The following is a 20,946-nucleotide window of genomic DNA, read 5'->3' on the forward strand; positions in this document are numbered from 1 at the left end:
AGGTAGAATGCTCTAGTTCATCTTTCTCCAGCATGAGGCCCTCTAGATGTATTGGAAGTATGTTCAAGCTATGCTGCCATTGGCCATATTAATAGAAATTCAAGGGATTGAAATGTTATAGTCTTAATACATTTGAAGAGTATTGTATGGGGGAAATGGATGCCTCTAACTGATAAAAGTATCTAGGAATGGGAAGCATGTGTGAATTCAACAAGCCATGCCAGATTAATAAAATAATCTTTTAGACCTTAAAAAAAGTTAGAGAATTCAGATTGAAGCATAAACATACATACATACATACATACATACATACATACATACATACATACATACACACATACATGTATACACATGTATGTATGTATGCATGTTGAGGATGAATATGTGGGAGTGTGGTTTCTCACATCCTGTTTTACCTCCACCCATTTTCTGCCAATTGGAGTAAAAGGTGCAGAGAAATACATGGATCTGTTTTTGAGGAAAATATGCCGCTGAGTGCTTTTAATTTTCTTTTCAGTTGAGCAGCCCAAATCAAACATCAAGCCGCATTTTAACACTAGGGAATGACAGAATGAGGCTCATGGGAATGAGAGATTGCTTCAGTTAAATTTGTTATATATAATATTTGTATTATGCTATTCCTCCAAGGAGTTTAGAGTAGTATCTATTCATACCAGCTCCTGAGACTGCCTAAGCAGAAAAGGGTGCCTTGTTCGAGGCCACCAGAAAAGCTTCCTGGCCTGAGTGGAGAGCTCAGCCCAGTCCATTATGTGGTTGAAACTATTTCTGTAGGCTACCCACCACAGAAGATAGAAATTAGCAAGGGGGCAGCACTTTTGTGAAGTAATGTCCATAAGTACCAGTGGAACTTATTTCTAAATAGTTGTGCCTTGGTTTCCAGGCTAAACCCCTGTGAAATAATTCTTTGAAAACATGTTTTTGTTTTTATTGTATGTGTTTATAAACATTTAGTAGATATTGTAAAGTGAATTATCACCCTCTACATAGAAACCTGACACAGAAGTATTCAGTGTTGCCAGATACTGAGTAAATTTTCAGTTCGTCTAAGCTCTTTGTATCATCTGTAATTTGCGCAACTGACAGACTTGTAAAGAAATATGTGACGGTCAAATTTCTCCACTTTTATAAATTTCCAAGTATTATTATAGATTTGTACTGCATATACCACTTGACAAGGATCCTGTGTAAAATGTGTATTTAAATTACTGCCTTTTTAAAAGTTCAAACTGTCTTTTTTATTAGTTCTCTATTAATATATACTCAAGAATTCTCTGCATAATTAGTTACAAAAGAGATATAAACAGCCTTGCTGATTCAGACAGTGATTCAACTAGTCTAACATTATTTTTTCATGGATATCATTAACACAGTGCAGAAGTCATGTTTGTTTTAATCCTAATTTTTTGAAGAAGCCACAGAATCTGCATGTATACAGTTTTTAAATTTGCACACTGAATGTAGACCAAACCAAACCAGTTGATAGTAAGATGTGATTTGTGAACACAAACTTAGTAATTGGAAATTGCCCCTGGAATATCCATAAGAAAAACTGGAAGCATGAAGATGCTTTGTCTTCTACAGTTGTTCTCTGGTAAATGGTATTTGGAAAAATTGCTAGCACTGAACCTAGAGGTATCATATACCCACAATGATGTATTACTTTTGAAAGCATTTTTCTCCATAAACTTGAGAATCCCATAAATACCATCAATGAATTATGTACTGAGTGAAGAATTGGTAAATCAATCCATAGACAATACAATAAGAAGTTAAAATCTCATTTCTCAATCTCATATCTTGATATTCAAGTTGCCCGCCAAACATTTCATACTCCAGTGTCCATTTTTATGTGGCTATTTATTCTCAGAATGCTATTTTAAGGTCATTCACAAAAACGTTGATCAGCAAATACTGAGTAGCTCCTTAATAGTATGTACTTTATGTATGTGTATGTGTGTATGTATGTATGTGATCAGAAAATTGTGGAGTTGGAAGAGAATCCAAGCCGCATCTAGTCTAACTCTTTGCCAATTAAACCATTCTCAAAGGATAATTGCCATGTTCTTATCAAAACCTTGAAAGATGGGAAAAAACATAACCGTCATAGGAAGACTCTTCTATGTACAGATTTTATTGTCAGGAAGTTGAGTTTAAATGAAATTTAGAAAGGCTACAACTTACACCCATTATTTCTTCTGTTAGTATCTATTGCAAAGGAAAATACGGTAGTTCCTGACCGTGTTTTTCTATGAGACTTTTTTATATCCCTGCACATTGATATCACCTCCTTCAGTCACAAAACACTTACATACTAGCATGTTCATCATATGTAATGCAGCTTTATATGCATTGAACAACTTCATTTCACCTGCTTTGCACTAGGTTGCACAAAACGTTTATTTAAAAAAAATATACCCAAGAACATGCAGTAGTTTACATTTTAGTGCCAGAATCAAATTTCACTATCTTATCAAGGGAGCTTTCTGTAATGTTTGTAATGTGCTGCTTTCCTGCTTTAGTAAAGAAAAATGTCACTGCTGGGCTTTATTTTTAACAGACTTTTAAAACATCAATTAATGCAAGCAAATGTAGTAGAGGGCTTTCTTGCATGTTATTTATATGGGGGTGTGAGAAAGGAGAGAGAGAGAGAGAGAGAGAGAGAGATCAAATGGCAAGGGGAAAGGAGGGTTATTTTATTTTTAACTCCGAACAATTGGAAAACGAGAGGGAGAGTTTGAAAGGCATAAATGGTGGTTAGATGCCAAATGTCCACTGACAGACAAGAGGGATTTAGGCCTTTAACTTTGCATGTTGTGAAGACGGCTAATTCTTATTGTAGCTTATATTTTAAACTTTAAAAATATAGGCAGCCTTTAAAAAAGGAAGATGTAAATGTCACTGAAGAAACACAAAACTCCACAAAACAATGGAATAAATATTTTGATAAGGGGAACAAAGTGTGAGTCCCCAACATCCTAATTTAATCTTTCAATAATGAAAGTTCTAGAATCAATTATTTTTCTTAGTTTCTTTTACAAATTCCCAGTATTGTACTTTCCAAAATGCAAAATTAGGCATATTTTAATTTCATTTAATATAGTGAAAGTAAATAAAGTTTCTTTCACGTAAAATCTCCACGTTTTGTAATTGGAAAGTGTTATTTCTGCTATTTATCTCTAGTCTGTGTGGTGTTCGATTTATTTAATCTCTACATTTTATGATTTGCACCTTGGATTTCTTATTCTATTAAAATAAATCTGGAATCTTTCAGTTGCACAAAGTAATATTCACCTATGATGAAGAAGGGAAAACAAAGGTTTGAGCCTTCACTCAGTAGTTACATTTAAAGTCTCAGGGCAGCTCAAGAAAAAATAATTTAAATCATTAATAAAACGAGATAAGATTCCAAATACATAGTTTCAAAAAAGTCAAATGTGACAAATAAGAACATTCCATCTCACTGAATAGGCATCTCGGATTTACATAAAAACTCACCCATCTGACTGGAAAGGTTCCTAGTATTTGTTACATGGCTAAACTAAAACTGAACATAACTTAGACAATTGAAATTTTCAAGCAGATTTGTGGGCAGAAAAATTTATTTATTTTATTTATTTATTTATTTTGTCACAACAGTATATATAAGCATAAGCGTGAAAGTAACTATATAATATATAAGCATCTATATAAGCATAAGTATGTAATAACTATATTAATTGGATATAATGAAAGGAAACAATAGGACAGGAACGGTAGCCGTTTGTGCTCTTATGCATGCTCTTATGCACGCCCGTTATGCACGCCCCTTACAGACCTCTTAGGAATGGGATGAGGTCAATAGTAGACAGTTTTTGGTTAAAGCTTTGGGGTCAAGAATTTCTATAGGGAAATGAAAAACTTCCCAATAGTTTTACAAGCCCAGGATTCACCTTTAGTAATGACAGTAATTTGAAGAGAGCCCAGGGGGAAAAGTATCTGCGTGATGAAATACAAAGACTGAAATATGAAATACTAATAGGATGCAGATTCCTAGAACAATGATTATACCATGGGAGATAAGGTATTCTCCCACACACCTTCAGAAATCTGCACTGATGTTGGCAGCTAATGGCCAAGGGATGAAAATGTGGTTCATAATACAAACTATGCCCCTTTTATACTTGCATTTTGGCACGGGCAGAGTTTATTTAATGACATCACAACAGATATGTAATCATTTTGACAAAATCTCACCTATTTTGTGTAATGATGCAATACCATGAGGCTGTCTCTGAAACTACAAAAGCAGTTTGTTTTTGTCAGACTGAATTGGATAGGAAAAAAAGGAGGGGAACAAACAAAACACTTTTGAAGTGGGTATCCATCTAGACTTTTCTGATGCAAGGTTCCATTTTGTAGATGCTGAAAAGCTACAGTCTTATTCTAGAGAGCTTGACTATTTTGGGGGCATAAAGTGGGTGCATTTTACTCTTATGGCTTACAGAAGTATTTGTCTTTGTGGTGTGTTGTATTGAAGTTCCCAGCTAGTATGACCAAGCTGCCTGGGAATGTGGTGACTTCAAATATCTGGGAGCATCACGTTGAAGAAGGCTGGCCAATAATTTTCAGGTTGTTGTTTTATTCCATAAAAGTCTTTGCCATCTCCAAGAACTGAACACAGTGAAGCAAGTAATGTCTTCCCCTAGATCTCTTCACCATTTTTTTTCTGAAACAACCTTTCCTTCAAAATATGACTGGGGTAATATTTGTGATCTTGCCATGCTATGACCATGTAGGAAATCCCTGTGTGTACCTGTAGAATTATGAAAACTTGAGTTGCTTTGTGTGTAGAAGGAAAGAGGGACAAAGCAATGAATTCCAACTGCCTTACATCAAGTGTACTTGTTTTCCCTCTGTTCATAGGATGACTGACATGTAAGCATGACATGAGCAATGCTGTCAGGAAGAACATAAATTTGCTACCTTCAAGATTTCTCACAGAGACTTCTAAAGTCAAATCTGAGATTCAGAGCTGACAGTCCAGAGGCTTCCAGAGGAATTCTGTCCAGTTATATGTATCAAGTTTTAAAAGGGTTACTGCACCGTTTTATTTCTACATAAGAGTCTAGATTTTAAAGTTCAAACTTTTTAAAATCTAAAGGCCATAGCTGAGTGATAAATCAGATGGCTTGGCATTCAGAATATCCTTAATTTAATTATTGGAATCTGCAAATAAATTAATTCAGTACAGATCCTGGAAATCAGTTTCCTCTTGGAATATTCAGTACTAGACTGGATGGATCAATGGTCTGACTCAGTACATAGCTATTTCCAATATACATCATTATAAGCCATCAATATGATTTCTATTTCAAGGTGAAGAACAGAGGCTGTGGGTATATGAATTGCTCAAGGCACTTAACAAATGGATGAGGCAGGATTTGTAGTTACTAAGTTTTATTTCTCCAATTTTTCATCTACTAGGCCACAATGAAATCAAAATACGGTATATATTATATATTGAATAAAAATTACAAAAATGGCTATAGCAGCTTTATAATAAAGAGTTTCTCCTCCCTTCCTTCCTGATTCAGAATAACTTCAGGAATCACAAATTCAACAAGCTTTGATTATTGTTTTGCATTAGCCGACACTCTTTGTTTACAGATGCCTCGTTTGTCTTTTGGCTGTCCTGACATTCCACACTGACAGATGTATTTTTGTTTGATTCCACTTTTATCAAGGATTTTCATCCCTAATTGCGCTATGATAATATAGGGCAAATGACTCATTATTATAGTCCTGTCATGATAACCATTATGTTTGTATTTCTACTTTGATGAAAGCCCTGTTGTAGCAAAGAAAACATATTTGTGCAATTGTGTTCAAAGTACAATATTTCATCTCTTGGAAACATATGGCATATGACTGTAGGAAAGGACAGCATTAGCAATAATATATTTTCTATTCTTTGTGGTGACACAATTACTCTTGCATATATGTTTATGGATATATTAAATACATTGGAATAGTTTTTGTTATTAGATCGTTCTAAAAGAACTCTAGTTATAAATGTTCCTTGAATATTATACCATGTGAATAGAAAAGGAGGAACAAACAAAACACTTTTGAAGTGGGTATCCATCTAGACTTTTCTGATGCAAGGTTCAATTTTGTAGATGCTGAAAGCTACAGTCTTATTCTAGAGAGCTTGACTATTTTGGGGGCATAAAGTGGGTGCATTTTACTCTTATGGCTTACAGAAGTATTTGTCTTTGTGGTGTGTTGTATTGAAGTTCCCAGCTAGTATGACCAAGCTGCCTGGGAATGTGGTGACTTCAAATATCTGGGAGCATCACGTTGAAGAAGGCTGGCCAATAATTTTCAGGTTATTGTTTTATTCCATAAAAGTCTTTGCCATCTCCAAGAACTGAACACAATGAAGCAAGTAATGTCTTCCCCTAGATCTCTTCACCATTTTTTTTTCTGAAACAACCTTTCCTTCAAAATATGACTGGGGTAATATTTGTGATCTTGCCATGCTATGACCATGTAGGAAATCCCTGTGTGTACCTGTAGAATTATGAAAACTTGAGTTGCTTTGTGTGTAGAAGGAAAGAGGGACAAAGCAATGAATTCCAACTGCCTTACATCAAGTGTACTTGTTTTCCCTCTGTTCATAGGATGACTGACATGTAAGCATGACATGAGCAATGCTGTCAGGAAGAACATAAATTTGCTACCTTCAAGATTTCTCACAGAGACTTCTAAAGTCAAATCTGAGATTCAGAGCTGACAGTCCAGAGGCTTCCAGAGGAATTCTGTCCAGTTATATGTATCAAGTTTTAAAAGGGTTACTGCACCGTTTTATTTCTACATAAGAGTCTAGATTTTAAAGTTCAAACTTTTTAAAATCTAAAGGCCATAGCTGAGTGATAAATCAGATGGCTTGGCATTCAGAATATCCTTAATTTAATTATTGGAATCTGCAAATAAATTAATTCAGTACAGATCCTGGAAATCAGTTTCCTCTTGGAATATTCAGTACTAGACTGGATGGATCAATGGTCTGACTCAGTACATAGCTATTTCCAATATACATCATTATAAGCCATCAATATGATTTCTATTTCAAGGTGAAGAACAGAGGCTGTGGGTATATGAATTGCTCAAGGCACTTAACAAATGGATGAGGCAGGATTTGTAGTTACTAAGTTTTATTTCTCCAATTTTTCATCTACTAGGCCACAATGAAATCAAAATACGGTATATATTATATATTGAATAAAAATTACAAAAATGGCTATAGCAGCTTTATAATAAAGAGTTTCTCCTCCCTTCCTTCCTGATTCAGAATAACTTCAGGAATCACAAATTCAACAAGCTTTGATTATTGTTTTGCATTAGCCGACACTCTTTGTTTACAGATGCCTCGTTTGTCTTTTGGCTGTCCTGACATTCCACACTGACAGATGTATTTTTGTTTGATTCCACTTTTATCAAGGATTTTCATCCCTAATTGCGCTATGATAATATAGGGCAAATGACTCATTATTATAGTCCTGTCATGATAACCATTATGTTTGTATTTCTACTTTGATGAAAGCCCTGTTGTAGCAAAGAAAACATATTTGTGCAATTGTGTTCAAAGTACAATATTTCATCTCTTGGAAACATATGGCATATGACTGTAGGAAAGGACAACATTAGCAATAATATATTTTCTATTCTTTGTGGTGACACAATTACTCTAGCAGATATGTTTATGGATATATTAAATACATTGGAATAGTTTTTGTTATTAGATCCTTCTAAAAGAACTCTAGTTATAAATGTTCCTTGAATATTATACCATGTGAATAGAAAAAGGAGGAGTATTTACTGCTTTTGGTGATTTATGATCATAAAAACAAGAGGATATTGTACATAAACCACCCATAGAAGTATTGCTAAAATATCTAGTGTTAGAATTATACTTTGCCAGTTCTGCTCTTCCAAAGCTTTTCATAAAAAGGTTCCCACACCCCATTTATCTCATCACTTCTTCATTAAACTTCCAACTTGGGAATATTGGTAGGCCAAAAATAATCAAAAGTTATATTCAATATTTTATTCAAGGTTCAGAAAGTGCTACTCTTGCATGATTTAGAACACAGTTGTGAACATGGAACCATGTTAATTTGTGGCATTTCTACAATTAAAAGTTCCATGTGCTCTGTTTTGCTGTGTACATTAATCGAGATAACAGTATGGTACTGGGTCATTAATCTGGCCATAGCAGCTTGCATGCCTGTCAAAAGATTATTGCTCCCAAACAGCAGATGGATTTCAGATTTCAAGATGAGTTAATATAAGCCTATTGCCTCTACTGAGTTTAGCCTGCTTTAGGAATTAGCTACCCATGTGTAAACATGGTGAATTGGCCAGGGAATTAGTATCACCATAATGTCATTGTTGATGTAAGTGTTGGTCTTACAGTGTGGAATAAAATACTTCACTAAGGGCCATATTTCTCTATTATGTTCATATGGCTCAAAGTTTGGACAAGGTTGGTATTATGAAGCAGCAATATTATGGCAAATAGACTCATTGTTGGATTTCGTATCTTTGTATATGTAGTAACAGAGCCTAGAAGAGAACTTGCCCATCAAACTCTGAAACTCCGTTTCAATTTCCGGTGAAGATATGTTTGTCATAAATAATTAAATAGATAAACTAACAAAATGGAAACGAAAGATATTCCAAAACATGAGATTGTTATTTAGCAATCCTTGACAATGAAACATACTCTTAAAAATACTGTATTTATATTAAATGAGAACAGGAGAAGAAAGAGGAGAGCAAAAGAAGAAGGAAAAAAAAGAGAGAGGCAAAGGAAAATCACAGTGTGATCCAGGTTCAAATTTTATTGGATGAATATTCAAAGGCATTTATCTCTAGACAGAACCCTGGCAATTTACTGCAGCTCCAGTGGCAATAATAATAAATGCATTTTTATAGCCAAATAGTTCAAGCAGCCAACAATGTTACCACTATATAATTAATAACAATAAGCAATTAAAGAGAACAGCAGGTTACAGCGATAAAGCACAGAAATATATTAGCACAAAAACAAAAATACAGAATGTGTGGGAAAGGGAGAGCATTGGGTCAATTTATATCCTTTTTTCTTGTGGATAAAAAGTGCATAGCTCTAGTTGCTGCTGCTGTGAAACCTCCATTCATTTCAGAGGAGCTTTTGTAGGAGTCATGCAGGCTGCACTGGAAGAAAGCCTACATGGTGGACTAGAGGATAGTACCCAAAATCTACCAATTTTAACAACAACAAAAAATAATGGTGCGAAATTAAGATGATGGATATGAGTATACCAGTATCAGAAAGTCATGCCGAATGCTGTAAAATGGAAAGATAGCATAAGAAATCAGAGCTGCATTATTTCTGAAATTTAGGTCTCTCTGAAGTAAGACAACATCATAAGTATTCTTTATTTTTCATGCAAACAAATGATGCTTAGGATCTTCCAACAGAGAGCAGAGTCCTACAAAGATGCTACAAGCTGGCGCTTAGAAGATGCTGAGGGACATGATATATTGTTGCTGATGCAGAATAGATAACTGAGAAAACCAAAGAATACCCAAAGAAGTCAATATACTGTATATACTTCATTGTTTATATACAGGTGTTCCATTGTGTTAACCATGTGAAACTGTGGAATGCTCTTAGAAAAAGAGAACATCTCATTGTCATGATGCTAAACCTATATGCAGATCAGGAAGCCATAATTCAGATAGAATATGGTAAAACAGGAAGGCTGGCAAAGAAGGGAGACAAGCTATATACCCTCGCCTTATCCAACCTATATGTAGAATTTTCGAGGGAAGCTGGATTGGATAAAATGAGCATGGCTTTAAAATTGGAAGAAGAAACACCACTAAGCCTATGTTTTGTTAATGGTGCTACTCTGATAGTTGAAAATGAAAATAATCTATAAGTTCTAGCCATGAAAGCCAAGAAGCACAATGAAAAAAATGGAACAAAGATTAAAACTAATAGTACATATAATTTAGAAGATGCAGTGAAGATGCTGAAGTGATAAATATATTTCTGCCTTTTAGGATCAATTAACAATAGTGAAGGTGTCAACAGTCGAGAAATATGCCACAGACAAGAATTTGGTAGAGTAGCCATGAACACTTTGGAAAAGATATTCAGATGCCAGGATGTGTCTTTGCCTAAAATGATCAGGACTGTCTATTGTCAATTATTTTCCTTAAGATATTATAGAAATAAAAGTCAGATTTTGAGAAACAGGATGGACAGACCCTTTTGAATTTTTATGTTGGAGAAGATTCCTGAACATACTATGGACAGCCAACAACATTGAACAAGTCAACCCGAAGTTCTCACTTAAGGCATAAATGTCCAGGTTCAAATTATCATACTTTGGACATACTATGCAAAGACCTATTTTCTGGAGGGTAATAATACTGAGCAAGGTAGAAAAAAGAATTAGCAGCAAGTTGTATGGACTACAGCGGCAATGGGTACACCATTGGAAGAACTGAAGACGCAGATTGGGAATAAATTGTCCTAGAGAATATATATGTGGTTGCAAAGAGTCAACACCGGCTTGATAGCATATAGTAAAAAACTAATAAAGTAAAGTGCATAGAGGTATTATATTTTATTGCTGAGCTCCATAAGTTTTGTTATTAAAAATTAAAAAGTGAGCAGAGATCATTTTAAAAAAAGAAAACTATTTCTTGACTTAAGTTACTGCTCCTTAATCTTGGCTTTAATAGTTATCGTTTTTGTTCCATTGGTTAAAACAAGTATTTCCCTTTTTATTTAGTATTTAAGAAAGGAACATATCATTTAAGAGAGATTTAGTTATTAATATCCTTTATCATTTTTGCTCATTTGATATTTTCCAGAATCCCATAACCATCATTGACTGAAAATTCCTTTTGTATGTCCAGATTTCTACAAATTAGCAACAATGATTCCATAGTTTCCATTTAGTGATGTTCCTACATTCAACAAAACATGCTATAACTAGGTCCAGTTAGGACCCTTTATTTAGTCCATTCTAATTGAATGCCATTTACGTTGCTGACATGTAATATGCTCTGATTATGCAGCAATAGGAACCATATTATATCACTTCTGCTATGCCCTCAATCACACATTCCCTCCATACTTTTCTTCAAATGAATGGTTTGCATGTCACAAATTGCTTTGAGATGGTAATTCTGATTTATTAGATGCAAGTAGTCCTTGTTTAGCAACTGCTCATTCAATAATCGTTTGCAGTTACAACAGTGATGAAAAACTTTGCAACTAATCCTTGCATTTATAACATTTACCGGTCTGTAAAACAAAGGAAAAGCGAAGTAAGATTATAAGAACCAACACAGTTTATGAACTACTTCTTTAATGACTCAGTTGCTGGTTCTAATTGTGATGACTAAACAAGGACTACTTCTACAAATCTAGAGATTCTACAGATGCCCAGAGTCATCTGGATTCTCTTGTGTAAGCAATTCCTTTTGTGTATTTTTTCACGCCTATGACTTAGTTCAATGTGTAGGCATTATAAAGCAAGATTAAATAACAAAAATAATATTGAAGGCTAGCTAGAAGCATGATTTCATTTTTTAATACATGAGTAGCCACACCAGTAACATATTAATTAGATTATGATGCACTGAATAATAGAAAAATACAAATAAGATTTGAATCAGTTTGAAAAACTGAGTCATTTTTGTTATTTCCATTAGATTTATTAAAACACAGTTTTGACACAGTTCTTTCAATAATCTAAAGTTTCAATAACAGGCATTGCTTCCAGGGGAAAAAATACCAAGACTGAATTGAGTTTTTCCTATTTTCCCTCCAAGGAAAATGTAGCCCAAAGATGTAGCCCAAAGGAATAAGTCCATGCTTTTTAAAATTAAATGATAACTAATCGTTAGTCATTATATTTCTGTCTGAGAAAACTTTAGGTAAAAGATGCAAAAAAGGCAAAATGATCTTAGGTTCATGATGATAATTTGCAAACACAAAGAACAGTTATTAATTTTCAGTGATTCCCTTTCTTTCTGCTATATCCCTAAGCACAATATATTGAGTTCTGTTTCAGGAGTGGATTTTCATGGTGCATTGGGACATTTAGAGCATGAAAGAGGCAGTTACGATCCCAGCTTTGGTGATTGATGCACATCTCAGACTTATAATAAATCCCACTGAAATCAATAGGTGTATATGGGATAGTTTTTAAATCAAAATATTGGTTCTGAGTTAAGGCAATGATATAATACTTAGGGTGTTGGTTTATTACTAGAGGGATCCCAGCTGATGTCAACCCTCAGCTATTCAAAGTCCCTGGGTAGATTTGGACATATTTTTTCCTTTATTTTTTTTCTCACCCTCCCCTCCCCCACCCCAACTTACTTGATAAGTTGATGCTGTTTGGGAAAAATGAAGTGCAATCCTTAACTAAGCCACTTTGAAACTTTGGAGGAAAAGCAAGATTTAAGCATCATATTATGATTGTGGGATTGTAACCTCAATTTGAAATTACATGTGAAAACATACCCTTTCAGATATAATGCTATTTTGCAGGCAATAAACTCACACAGCCAATGAGAAAGATCTCAGTTTTAAACCCTAGATAACTTTGAGGCATAATTTTGAGGCAACTTTGACTATTATCTTTTTTTTTTCTTCTCCCCATTTTAAGAAATAAAGAAATAGTTTTCTGTGTATCAATTTGGCATATTTTGAAAAGTCACTATCCCTGTCTGTATTATTCTGCTAATGTGACAATATCTTAAATATATTAAAAATACAATACATTCCACTGAATTTAGAATGAAAAATCATAAGGGGATATCTGATTTAATTTCTAAGTCACCAAAACATGTGAATGAAATTTTCAAGTAAGTTCAGTGCCATGAGAAAGACTTGTATGACTTCCCTTAACCGTGTCAAAAAACATTTAAAACTTATTGTTTAAATTCAGAAACCTGTCCCAGAAAAACATGTCCCAGCAGATTCATTAGGTGCGTCTATTCCACATTAGTGACATTTTTTTTTCTTAAAGGATTTCATAAACAAAGATGTGATGCATAATACTGAAGCATCATGTAGGAATGACCACAAAGGCATACCACTCTAGTAATAGGCAAAATAGAGCCTAAAAGTAAGAATTGCTCCAATGATGTTCTGTTTGTTGCTTGAAAGCTTAATGAATATAACCAGTTTATTCCATTTGTTTATATATTCTGTACAGCCAAAGGTACAACAGAAGAAAAAGACAATAAAACTATGCAGCTTTATTCCAGACTTTGTGTTTTGATATACTACACTATGTATGCTGACCATATCAATAATTCTGTGTCATCCTTATTCACATATTTAATGTGCAATGTTTAGAAAGACAAAAAGCATTTCCAAGGGTCAAGTACTTCTGTGTAATCAGCTGATGTCCTCTGCAGGCTGCTTATTTAGCCATTTTTTTGTGTTTCCTCAAGAAACATTTCTTGATAGAGAGAAGTATGTGCTGTACGCAGTTTACATAGCTGATACACTGTAGTGTGGAATTCATACTAACTACATGGATCAGTTTTAGAAAGTGTTTCCCCAAGTTCTGACAACAGGTAGAGTTTTCTTTATGCTGCATGAAGTATCCATAAAGTATCTTTTTTCAATTTTACCAATTTGTGTTTTTTCTGTGTAGAACTCGATGGTAGATATACCAGTACTTCCACCAGTTCCAGAATTCCCAGACAGGTGGGCAATACTAGTAGGTATTTAACCTCAAACAATTAGAGAAAGCTATATCTTGCAAGTTGACCAATTTTGAAACAAATTTATAGTTGACAAAACAACAAAGAATTGCTTTCAAAAATAAGAGAACCAATGCTTTAAAATAAGCCAAAGTGTTTTGATTATGAGTAAATTACATTTTCCATGAAAATTAATGTAACTTTTATTAACACAGATGTGCAGTATGTAGTTTTTGATTGCTCGTTTCATTGTAGTTCTGTGTATTATATAGAAACAATGAAGTGTTATTTCAGAGAGAAAGAGAGGTTAAGGTGTCTAACCTAAGCTCACAATTACAAACTGGAACATGGGGCAATACCTACACTTATCTTTGGCAGTTCTGTAAAGTAGCCAATAATTGTTATATAGAATTATGAACATTTACAACTATGATATTTGTTTGTTTATTTATTTATTTATTTATTTATTTATTTATTTATTTATTTATTTATTTATGTAGTCACAACAATATATATAAGTGTTATACAAAAAATTTATGTAGTATATAAACATATATATGAGTAAATATTAGGAGGTATAAGCATATTTATATATAGGAAGAAGAAAAGAAAAACAATAGGACAGAAACGGTAGGCACGTTTGTGCGCTTATGCACGCCCCTTATGGTCCTCTTAGGAATGGGGTGAAGTCAATAGTAGAAAGTTTTTGGTTAAAGTTTTTAGGATTATGGGAAGAGACAACAGAATCAGGTAGAGTGTTCCAAGCACTGATGATTCTGTTACAGAAGTCATATTTTCTGCAATCTAGATTAAAGCGGTTAACATTAAGTTTAAATCTATTGGTTGCTCTTGTATTATTGCAATTAAAGCTGAAGTAGTCTTTAACAGGATTTAAATATCTAAATATTTATTTATATATATATATATAATATAATTTATATTATTTATATTTATATTATATAATTTATATTATATAATTATATATATATATATATATATATATATATATATATATATGATTTAAATATCTAAGATGTTTTGCAAAAGAATACATTTAAATTTGTATTAATTTATTTATTAAATACATTAATGTAGTAATTTACATTAATTTAATTCTCCTTGTAGCCTAATATCTTGTCATTATAGGATCTATGCCTTGTGTTAGATTTTAAATGACGTTTTAAGATCTGTACAGAATGGCTCCAAGTTGCAGCAGTAGTATTCAAAATCCAAAATCATCAGGGTCTTCTGAATGATACTTTGCATAGTAGCAATTTCTCTTTTTTTAAGAGATCCATACAACCCATAATCCAGAAGCACCAATATTACTCATGTAACATGGGAGTCAATCAGCAAGGGAGAAAGAATCATTGTACACTATTTAATGTACGTTTCCTTTGAATCTTGGCTCCTGATGACTTCATTGACGTGTTTATGCATTTTGACTGGGAACATTATTGAAATATCTTCCATAGCAACATTCTGGAATATTTTTCAATGCACTGGTCTAGGCTTTAGCTTGGGTATCTCCAGTCCAAATGCTAATCAGGTCTGCTTTGCGTCAGAGCCCAAACAATATCAATCCATCCATCCATCCATTTCATTAAACTTGCTGCCAATTCCATGCCAGCTCATGGCAGCCTAGAATGTTGCATACATTCTGCAATAACAATAGGACAAATATTTCATACTGATGTGTTTTGTTCATTTCCTTTGTATAAAATGTATTGGTTTATAAATGATACAAACTAGGCATCAGTATGTTCAGTTTCTACATTTTGGTAAATCTTTTTGACCTTGACAAATGATAGGATTTTTCTTTTCTTTTTTTTTAAAAGAAATTTGCTTCCCAAGACAGACTTCCTACTTGTTACCCTGAATAGCTGGCCAGATTTAATTTTCACAAATGGTTTACTTCAAATTGCCAGTTTTTTTATAAATGTGCCATTTCATTAAGGGTCAAGTAAATAAGAAAATTCAGTAACAAACAGCACTAGGCTTTCTTGAGATTAATGATGACTTTTCTAGTCATCCATGGGATGCAAACATGGTTATGTAGTCAGAAGGGAGACCCTAAATGGGTCTCTAGAATAAGACTTCTTTAGGTATTCCGTCTTTTGGGTTCTCCCTCCACACCAGCATGGATCATATTGATGGCAGCTTTAACCACAGTCAGACTACTGCAAATTATTTTTTTCCCTTGAACCAGAAAAATAGCTGGCCAGTATTCACAAAAGCGGCTGAAATACTGGGAATACATAACAATTATTGGTGTAACTGGGACATTTTCCCATGGCACTGTTCATCTGCTTCTATACTACTGGATAAATCATTTGCCTAGAGATAGACCTTGAGTTGTGCACCCAGTCATAGAGCTAGAAAAAATTTAATCATTTCTTCAGTTTCTCTGAACAAACATAGGACTATTTCCCACACCAGCTGCCAATCAGCTGCTATACTATGATAACATATACAAATCTGAGCCCCTTGAAATCGCCTCCTGCCCCTTCCACAGCTTTTATCATCCCTGTTCTCTGGAGAAACAGTTTCTTACTTCTCTGTAGCATCCCTTCCTTTTGTCATTTAAGGTTTCAAAATAGCAAGTATAAGATATAAATTAGCAACCCCACAGTGGGGAAGTCCATTCCATCTGCTGCTAAAGTAAAACTGCTACCACCCACATTTGCTGCCTCAGGCATTTGTCTAAGGTGCATCTATAAGTCCAGCTTTAATAGAACTGATAGAAAAGAACTTCCATTTATTGCACTTAAATTGTTAGAACTGTTTATAAAGAGAGGGAGGAACAGAAATCATAAGATTCTAATCACAAAATTTAAGCAGTTCTTTTAAAAATGTGGAAAAACATAAAATAATTTCTATTATATTCCATAAAATATAATAGAAGCAGAATAGTATAGCTTTGCAATGTTAGTCCAATTTCCCTCTGAAGATATTTTTGTCTACCAGAAGAACTAAAAGCTAACAATAGAGGAAGCAATCAAGATGATTCCCTACAAGATGTTCCCTGTGACATCTTCTCTCTGCCGTTAAGAGTACAGAATGCTAGACTAGAATTAACATTTGTGTGCCTCAGCATGGCATTTCTTGGGAAAAGGCCACAGTTCAGTGATGCAGTACATGGCTTGCTTGCAGAAGTTCTCGTATTTGACTCCTGATGTCTCCAGTTAGAAAGGAGTTCAAGTGACATCTCTGTCTCAAAATGCCTTGACAGTCAGAATAGGCAGTGTTAGTTTATACAGATCTGTTGGCACAGAAGGAGTTCTTTATGTTCTTATTAATTCAGAGATAAATGTACAGAAAATGTATATGTTATGTGATTTTCAGACTGCTGGGATAAAGCATAAATGTGAAAATGTTTCTCTTATGTTAGAGAAAGAACTCTTTGTATAGGAAAAAACTATCATCATAAGTAGAATGTAATGGCCCAGCTTCCATATTCAAGGATATCCATTTTATCATTATATTACAGTAGTTTATAGCCTGTAGCAATATATACACTATAGACCAGCGATGTCAAACTCACATCATCACGGCATCATCACATGATGTATCACGACTTTTTTCTTTCACTAAACTGGGCATGGGTGTGGCTAGTGCGTGACACATCCAGCCCATGGGCCACGAGTTTGACAGCCCTGCAATAGACTATAGCAGTAATTTTGCTGCTGGTATGCTAGGTTTAGGCAGTTTCTACAGAACTATTTTAATTCCTTAAGTTATTTAGCACATTTGACCTTCTATACATTGAAGAGTGATGTAAAAGTTTTCCAATATTCCTTTGTAGTTATTACCATATTGGACTATGTCCAGCAAGCCTACAAGATTTTTGTCTATAGCTTTTCAGTAGCAGATTCCTGAAGTAATGTAAACATTTCCCTCAGCAATTCCCAGCTGTATATTTGATTTTTGCATTTCCATTTCCTTACTGCTATATCATGAATTGTTTTAGTTTGGTTTCTCCATTTTTATTTGTTTATTTATTATAATGATACTTGAGAAATTGTAAATGACAGAAGGCCTATTATAATCAAAGAACAATGAGCATATGTTGGAAGTTTTCAGACTTTATTAATTTCTATATTAGGTCTTTTAAAGAATTGTATTGCCCATCTGGGTGAATTGAGGACAACCCAAAGAAGATTAAGTTAACATATTTGGCATTCCGGCAAACACTCAACAGGCAGTTTGATTCCCATGAGAAAGGGATCATGGTTTAAACCATGACTATGTAGACAGTATGTAGACAGGATATTGGTAGAATAAGAAAGTGGCTCAAGGATATTGTCATGCAAAAAATAAGTAAGTACTTCAGCTGTTTTGCCTTAATAAGAGTGAAATATGGTCTCACTAAATAGACTGAAAGCAATCAGTTGTTAGCAGTAAGCAAAGTAAACTTGATAAGTGACATGGCTAGAACATTGCTGGGTAGTGATATTGTTCGGTTAGGACAGAAAGAGCAAAGAGTTAGAAATTATCTGCTTCAACTACTATTGTCTGATTATGCCAGTGTGCATAGGAAGTTCTCAGTGCCCATTAGTTCATTTTTTTTTCATTAGAGACTCATCACAAGAGGCCTTACTTCCACTCTACCACACTACACTTGGAAATGTAAAACTAGGCACAGTAACCAGAAGAGACTCTATATTTGCATAGTAAATTCTACTTTTACCCTAGTAGTATAATGCATCATTTTATTTGGAAAACAGCAATTTTCATGTATAGATTTCTCAGTCAGCATGTGCTCCAACAGTGCATATTATTATGATCATAGATGATGAGATGCTGATGCTGATGATCTGTCATTTTGACAGCTTGATACAGATCCTACTTAAGAATGTTCTTGGACATCTTCCTTGAGGCAACTTCAAAAACAACTGTGTTTATGGTGGGGAAAACTGTTGTGTAAATCAGGTCTATAGTAGCTGGTAGATATCTAATTTGTAACTTAATCCCTAGAGGTGATTGTCTATAAATTTCATAAAAGCATACCTATAACTCCTAATAAAAACAGGGCTTTGCCAATCTATTAAATCCTTCATAGAATATTTTAATGGTTATTAAATCAATTGACTCTAAATCTCACTTTCATAAATGAGTCAGGCAGTATTTTCCAATTACTATCATCTACCACCTTTCTAAAGATTAGATTATTCTGATTGATTTTTTTTAAAAACTCTTCAGTGCTTTTGGATTTTTTTTCTTGTAAATTTGTTGGGAAAAAGTAGTTTGAAGTAGATGTTCGAGAGAATAACCTGTTGAAATGAAGTTCCTGACACTTCTCTTCAAATTTGTCACAACTGTAAATTTTCAAAGTAGCTTTCTGCTGTCTGTCTATTTATGATAGGATGTTCAGTGTTTCTGCATTAAATGTTCAGATATTAAGGTTTTCTATGCAGTTATCATTCAGTGTTTTCCACTTTTATAGCTATAAGAAGCACCAAAATGTTTGAATGTAAAATTGGTGTTTCAAAATTAAAAATTGACATGATTGAAAATTAGGACATTTTGAGACAATGATGCTGTCAACCTTCTCTGGACCATCCACAGTTCAGAGCTGTTGCTGTCATGGCACCATTACCAATCCAGAAAGTGTTTAGTGACATATGATTATCAATTCCATAGGAATGCCCCTGAAAGGGATTTACCAATACATGCAATCGAATACAAAAAAATCAAAGAAAAAAGAAGACCTTAAAAGCATAAATAATCTTAACTAATAGCCCTAACACAAATGATACATTTTTAACAGTTCACATAATTTCTTATAGGCCACAGCACCTCCCATTACATTTCTATAACAGTTTTCAACTAACAAGCAGCTTCCAGATTGATTGAAGTCTCAACATATCTTGAAGGCATCAGAGTGGAAGAGTCTATTTTATAGTATTACGGAGGAGGGGAAGGAGAATAAACCTCTTCTAAACTATCCATAGAGGTGTAGTGCAGATATAATATTTTTGGGGTCCTTTTCATAACCATAGACATCAACAGCATTCTGAATGCTTCGACATTCAATTTTATCTCCCATAATGTTAATGAAAACCAGAATTCAAACATATGTTTTTAATCATGGCTATATGCTCAGTTTTTTCAGTATTATCATGAATACGAAGATATTGTATTAATGGGCTGTCCCAAAACTGAAAAATAGGAGAGGAGAAGGAAGTAAACCTGAATATACAATATTCTTCTTTTCCTGGTCAACTTATCTATATTTATTTTTCTCATGAATCCTCTCTTCAGACTTAATATTAGCTGTTACTTTTATTAATAAAACTATATATTAACTGGAAAATTACCTTGGAGCCTCCTTTAAAAAAATTGATGTGCACATTGGACTTCAAAAATTATCTGAAATATAACATTGGAATGTGCAATTCACAGTAGCAAATTTGAGAAAGCAGTCCCCATAAAAATGCCTGATTTTTTTTCACAGCCATAAACAGGCAGTTTGGTAGAACTTTTTCTGAGGAATACATACTTTCATGGGTAATAATTTTGTCAGTCTTATGTTTGCTTTAAACCACTCTATGTAGGTGTTTTGCATTTGGCAAATGTTTTGGAAGCTGCCATTGCTTATGTTTACTTTGATAGATCTAAAATTGAGATTCCTTTTTTCTTTCCTTCATTAAAACACATCATCCCAAATATTTGGGAAGGGGTCTCTGAATAATACGCCATCTAGAATAGCCCTGCAGTGAGATAGGCAGAAAATACACTTAACAAATAAAATAAATAATAAATAATACGCTATAATGCCTGATATAATTCACATAGCAGCCTAAGTGGGAATCTCCCCTCCCTCCCAATTCACAGACCAATTTAAGAGAGATTTTCCTCCCTACAAATATGCAATGCCATAGAACTTATTGAAGATGGAAAAATGTAGTGAGAAATTGTAAGATATACAAATATTGAAAAAATGTAGTGAGTAGCATTGTGGCCTTTTGTAAGCAATGAATATTTGTTGGAAGAAATAAACATTGTATATTGTTGTATACAAATGTTTGCTTCTCCCAACTTTGTTGTAAAAAGCAGTAAGGTACAGAGAACAGTGAATGGTGTTAGTATAAACTAGATTTATCTATGTGCTTTTCTTTTCTTTTTTTCATATGTCACAACTTTGATTTTATT

At 33.9% G+C, this 20,946-nt stretch overlaps 1 protein-coding gene across 6 annotated transcripts in view; it reads left to right on the forward strand.

Annotated features, from left to right (window-relative positions):
- ZNF521 (zinc finger protein 521) overlaps nt 1-20,946 on the forward strand; it is a 326,962-nt gene that overhangs the window by 260,876 nt on the left and 45,140 nt on the right. For 3 of the 6 annotated variants that reach the window (XM_058175908.1, XM_058175904.1, XM_058175905.1), the window contains one exon: nt 13,743-13,808. The exons of 2 other annotated variants lie outside the window; for them this stretch is intronic. In XM_058175908.1, coding sequence (XP_058031891.1) covers nt 13,743-13,808 — 66 coding nt within the window. The remainder of the gene's footprint in view (nt 1-13,742; nt 13,809-20,946) is intronic. One more of the 6 variants, XR_009154262.1, reaches the window with a different exon arrangement.

Source organism: Ahaetulla prasina, chromosome 3, assembly GCF_028640845.1.
Source record: "Ahaetulla prasina isolate Xishuangbanna chromosome 3, ASM2864084v1, whole genome shotgun sequence".
In the NCBI taxonomy this organism is placed as follows: Eukaryota; Metazoa; Chordata; class Lepidosauria; order Squamata; family Colubridae; genus Ahaetulla; species Ahaetulla prasina.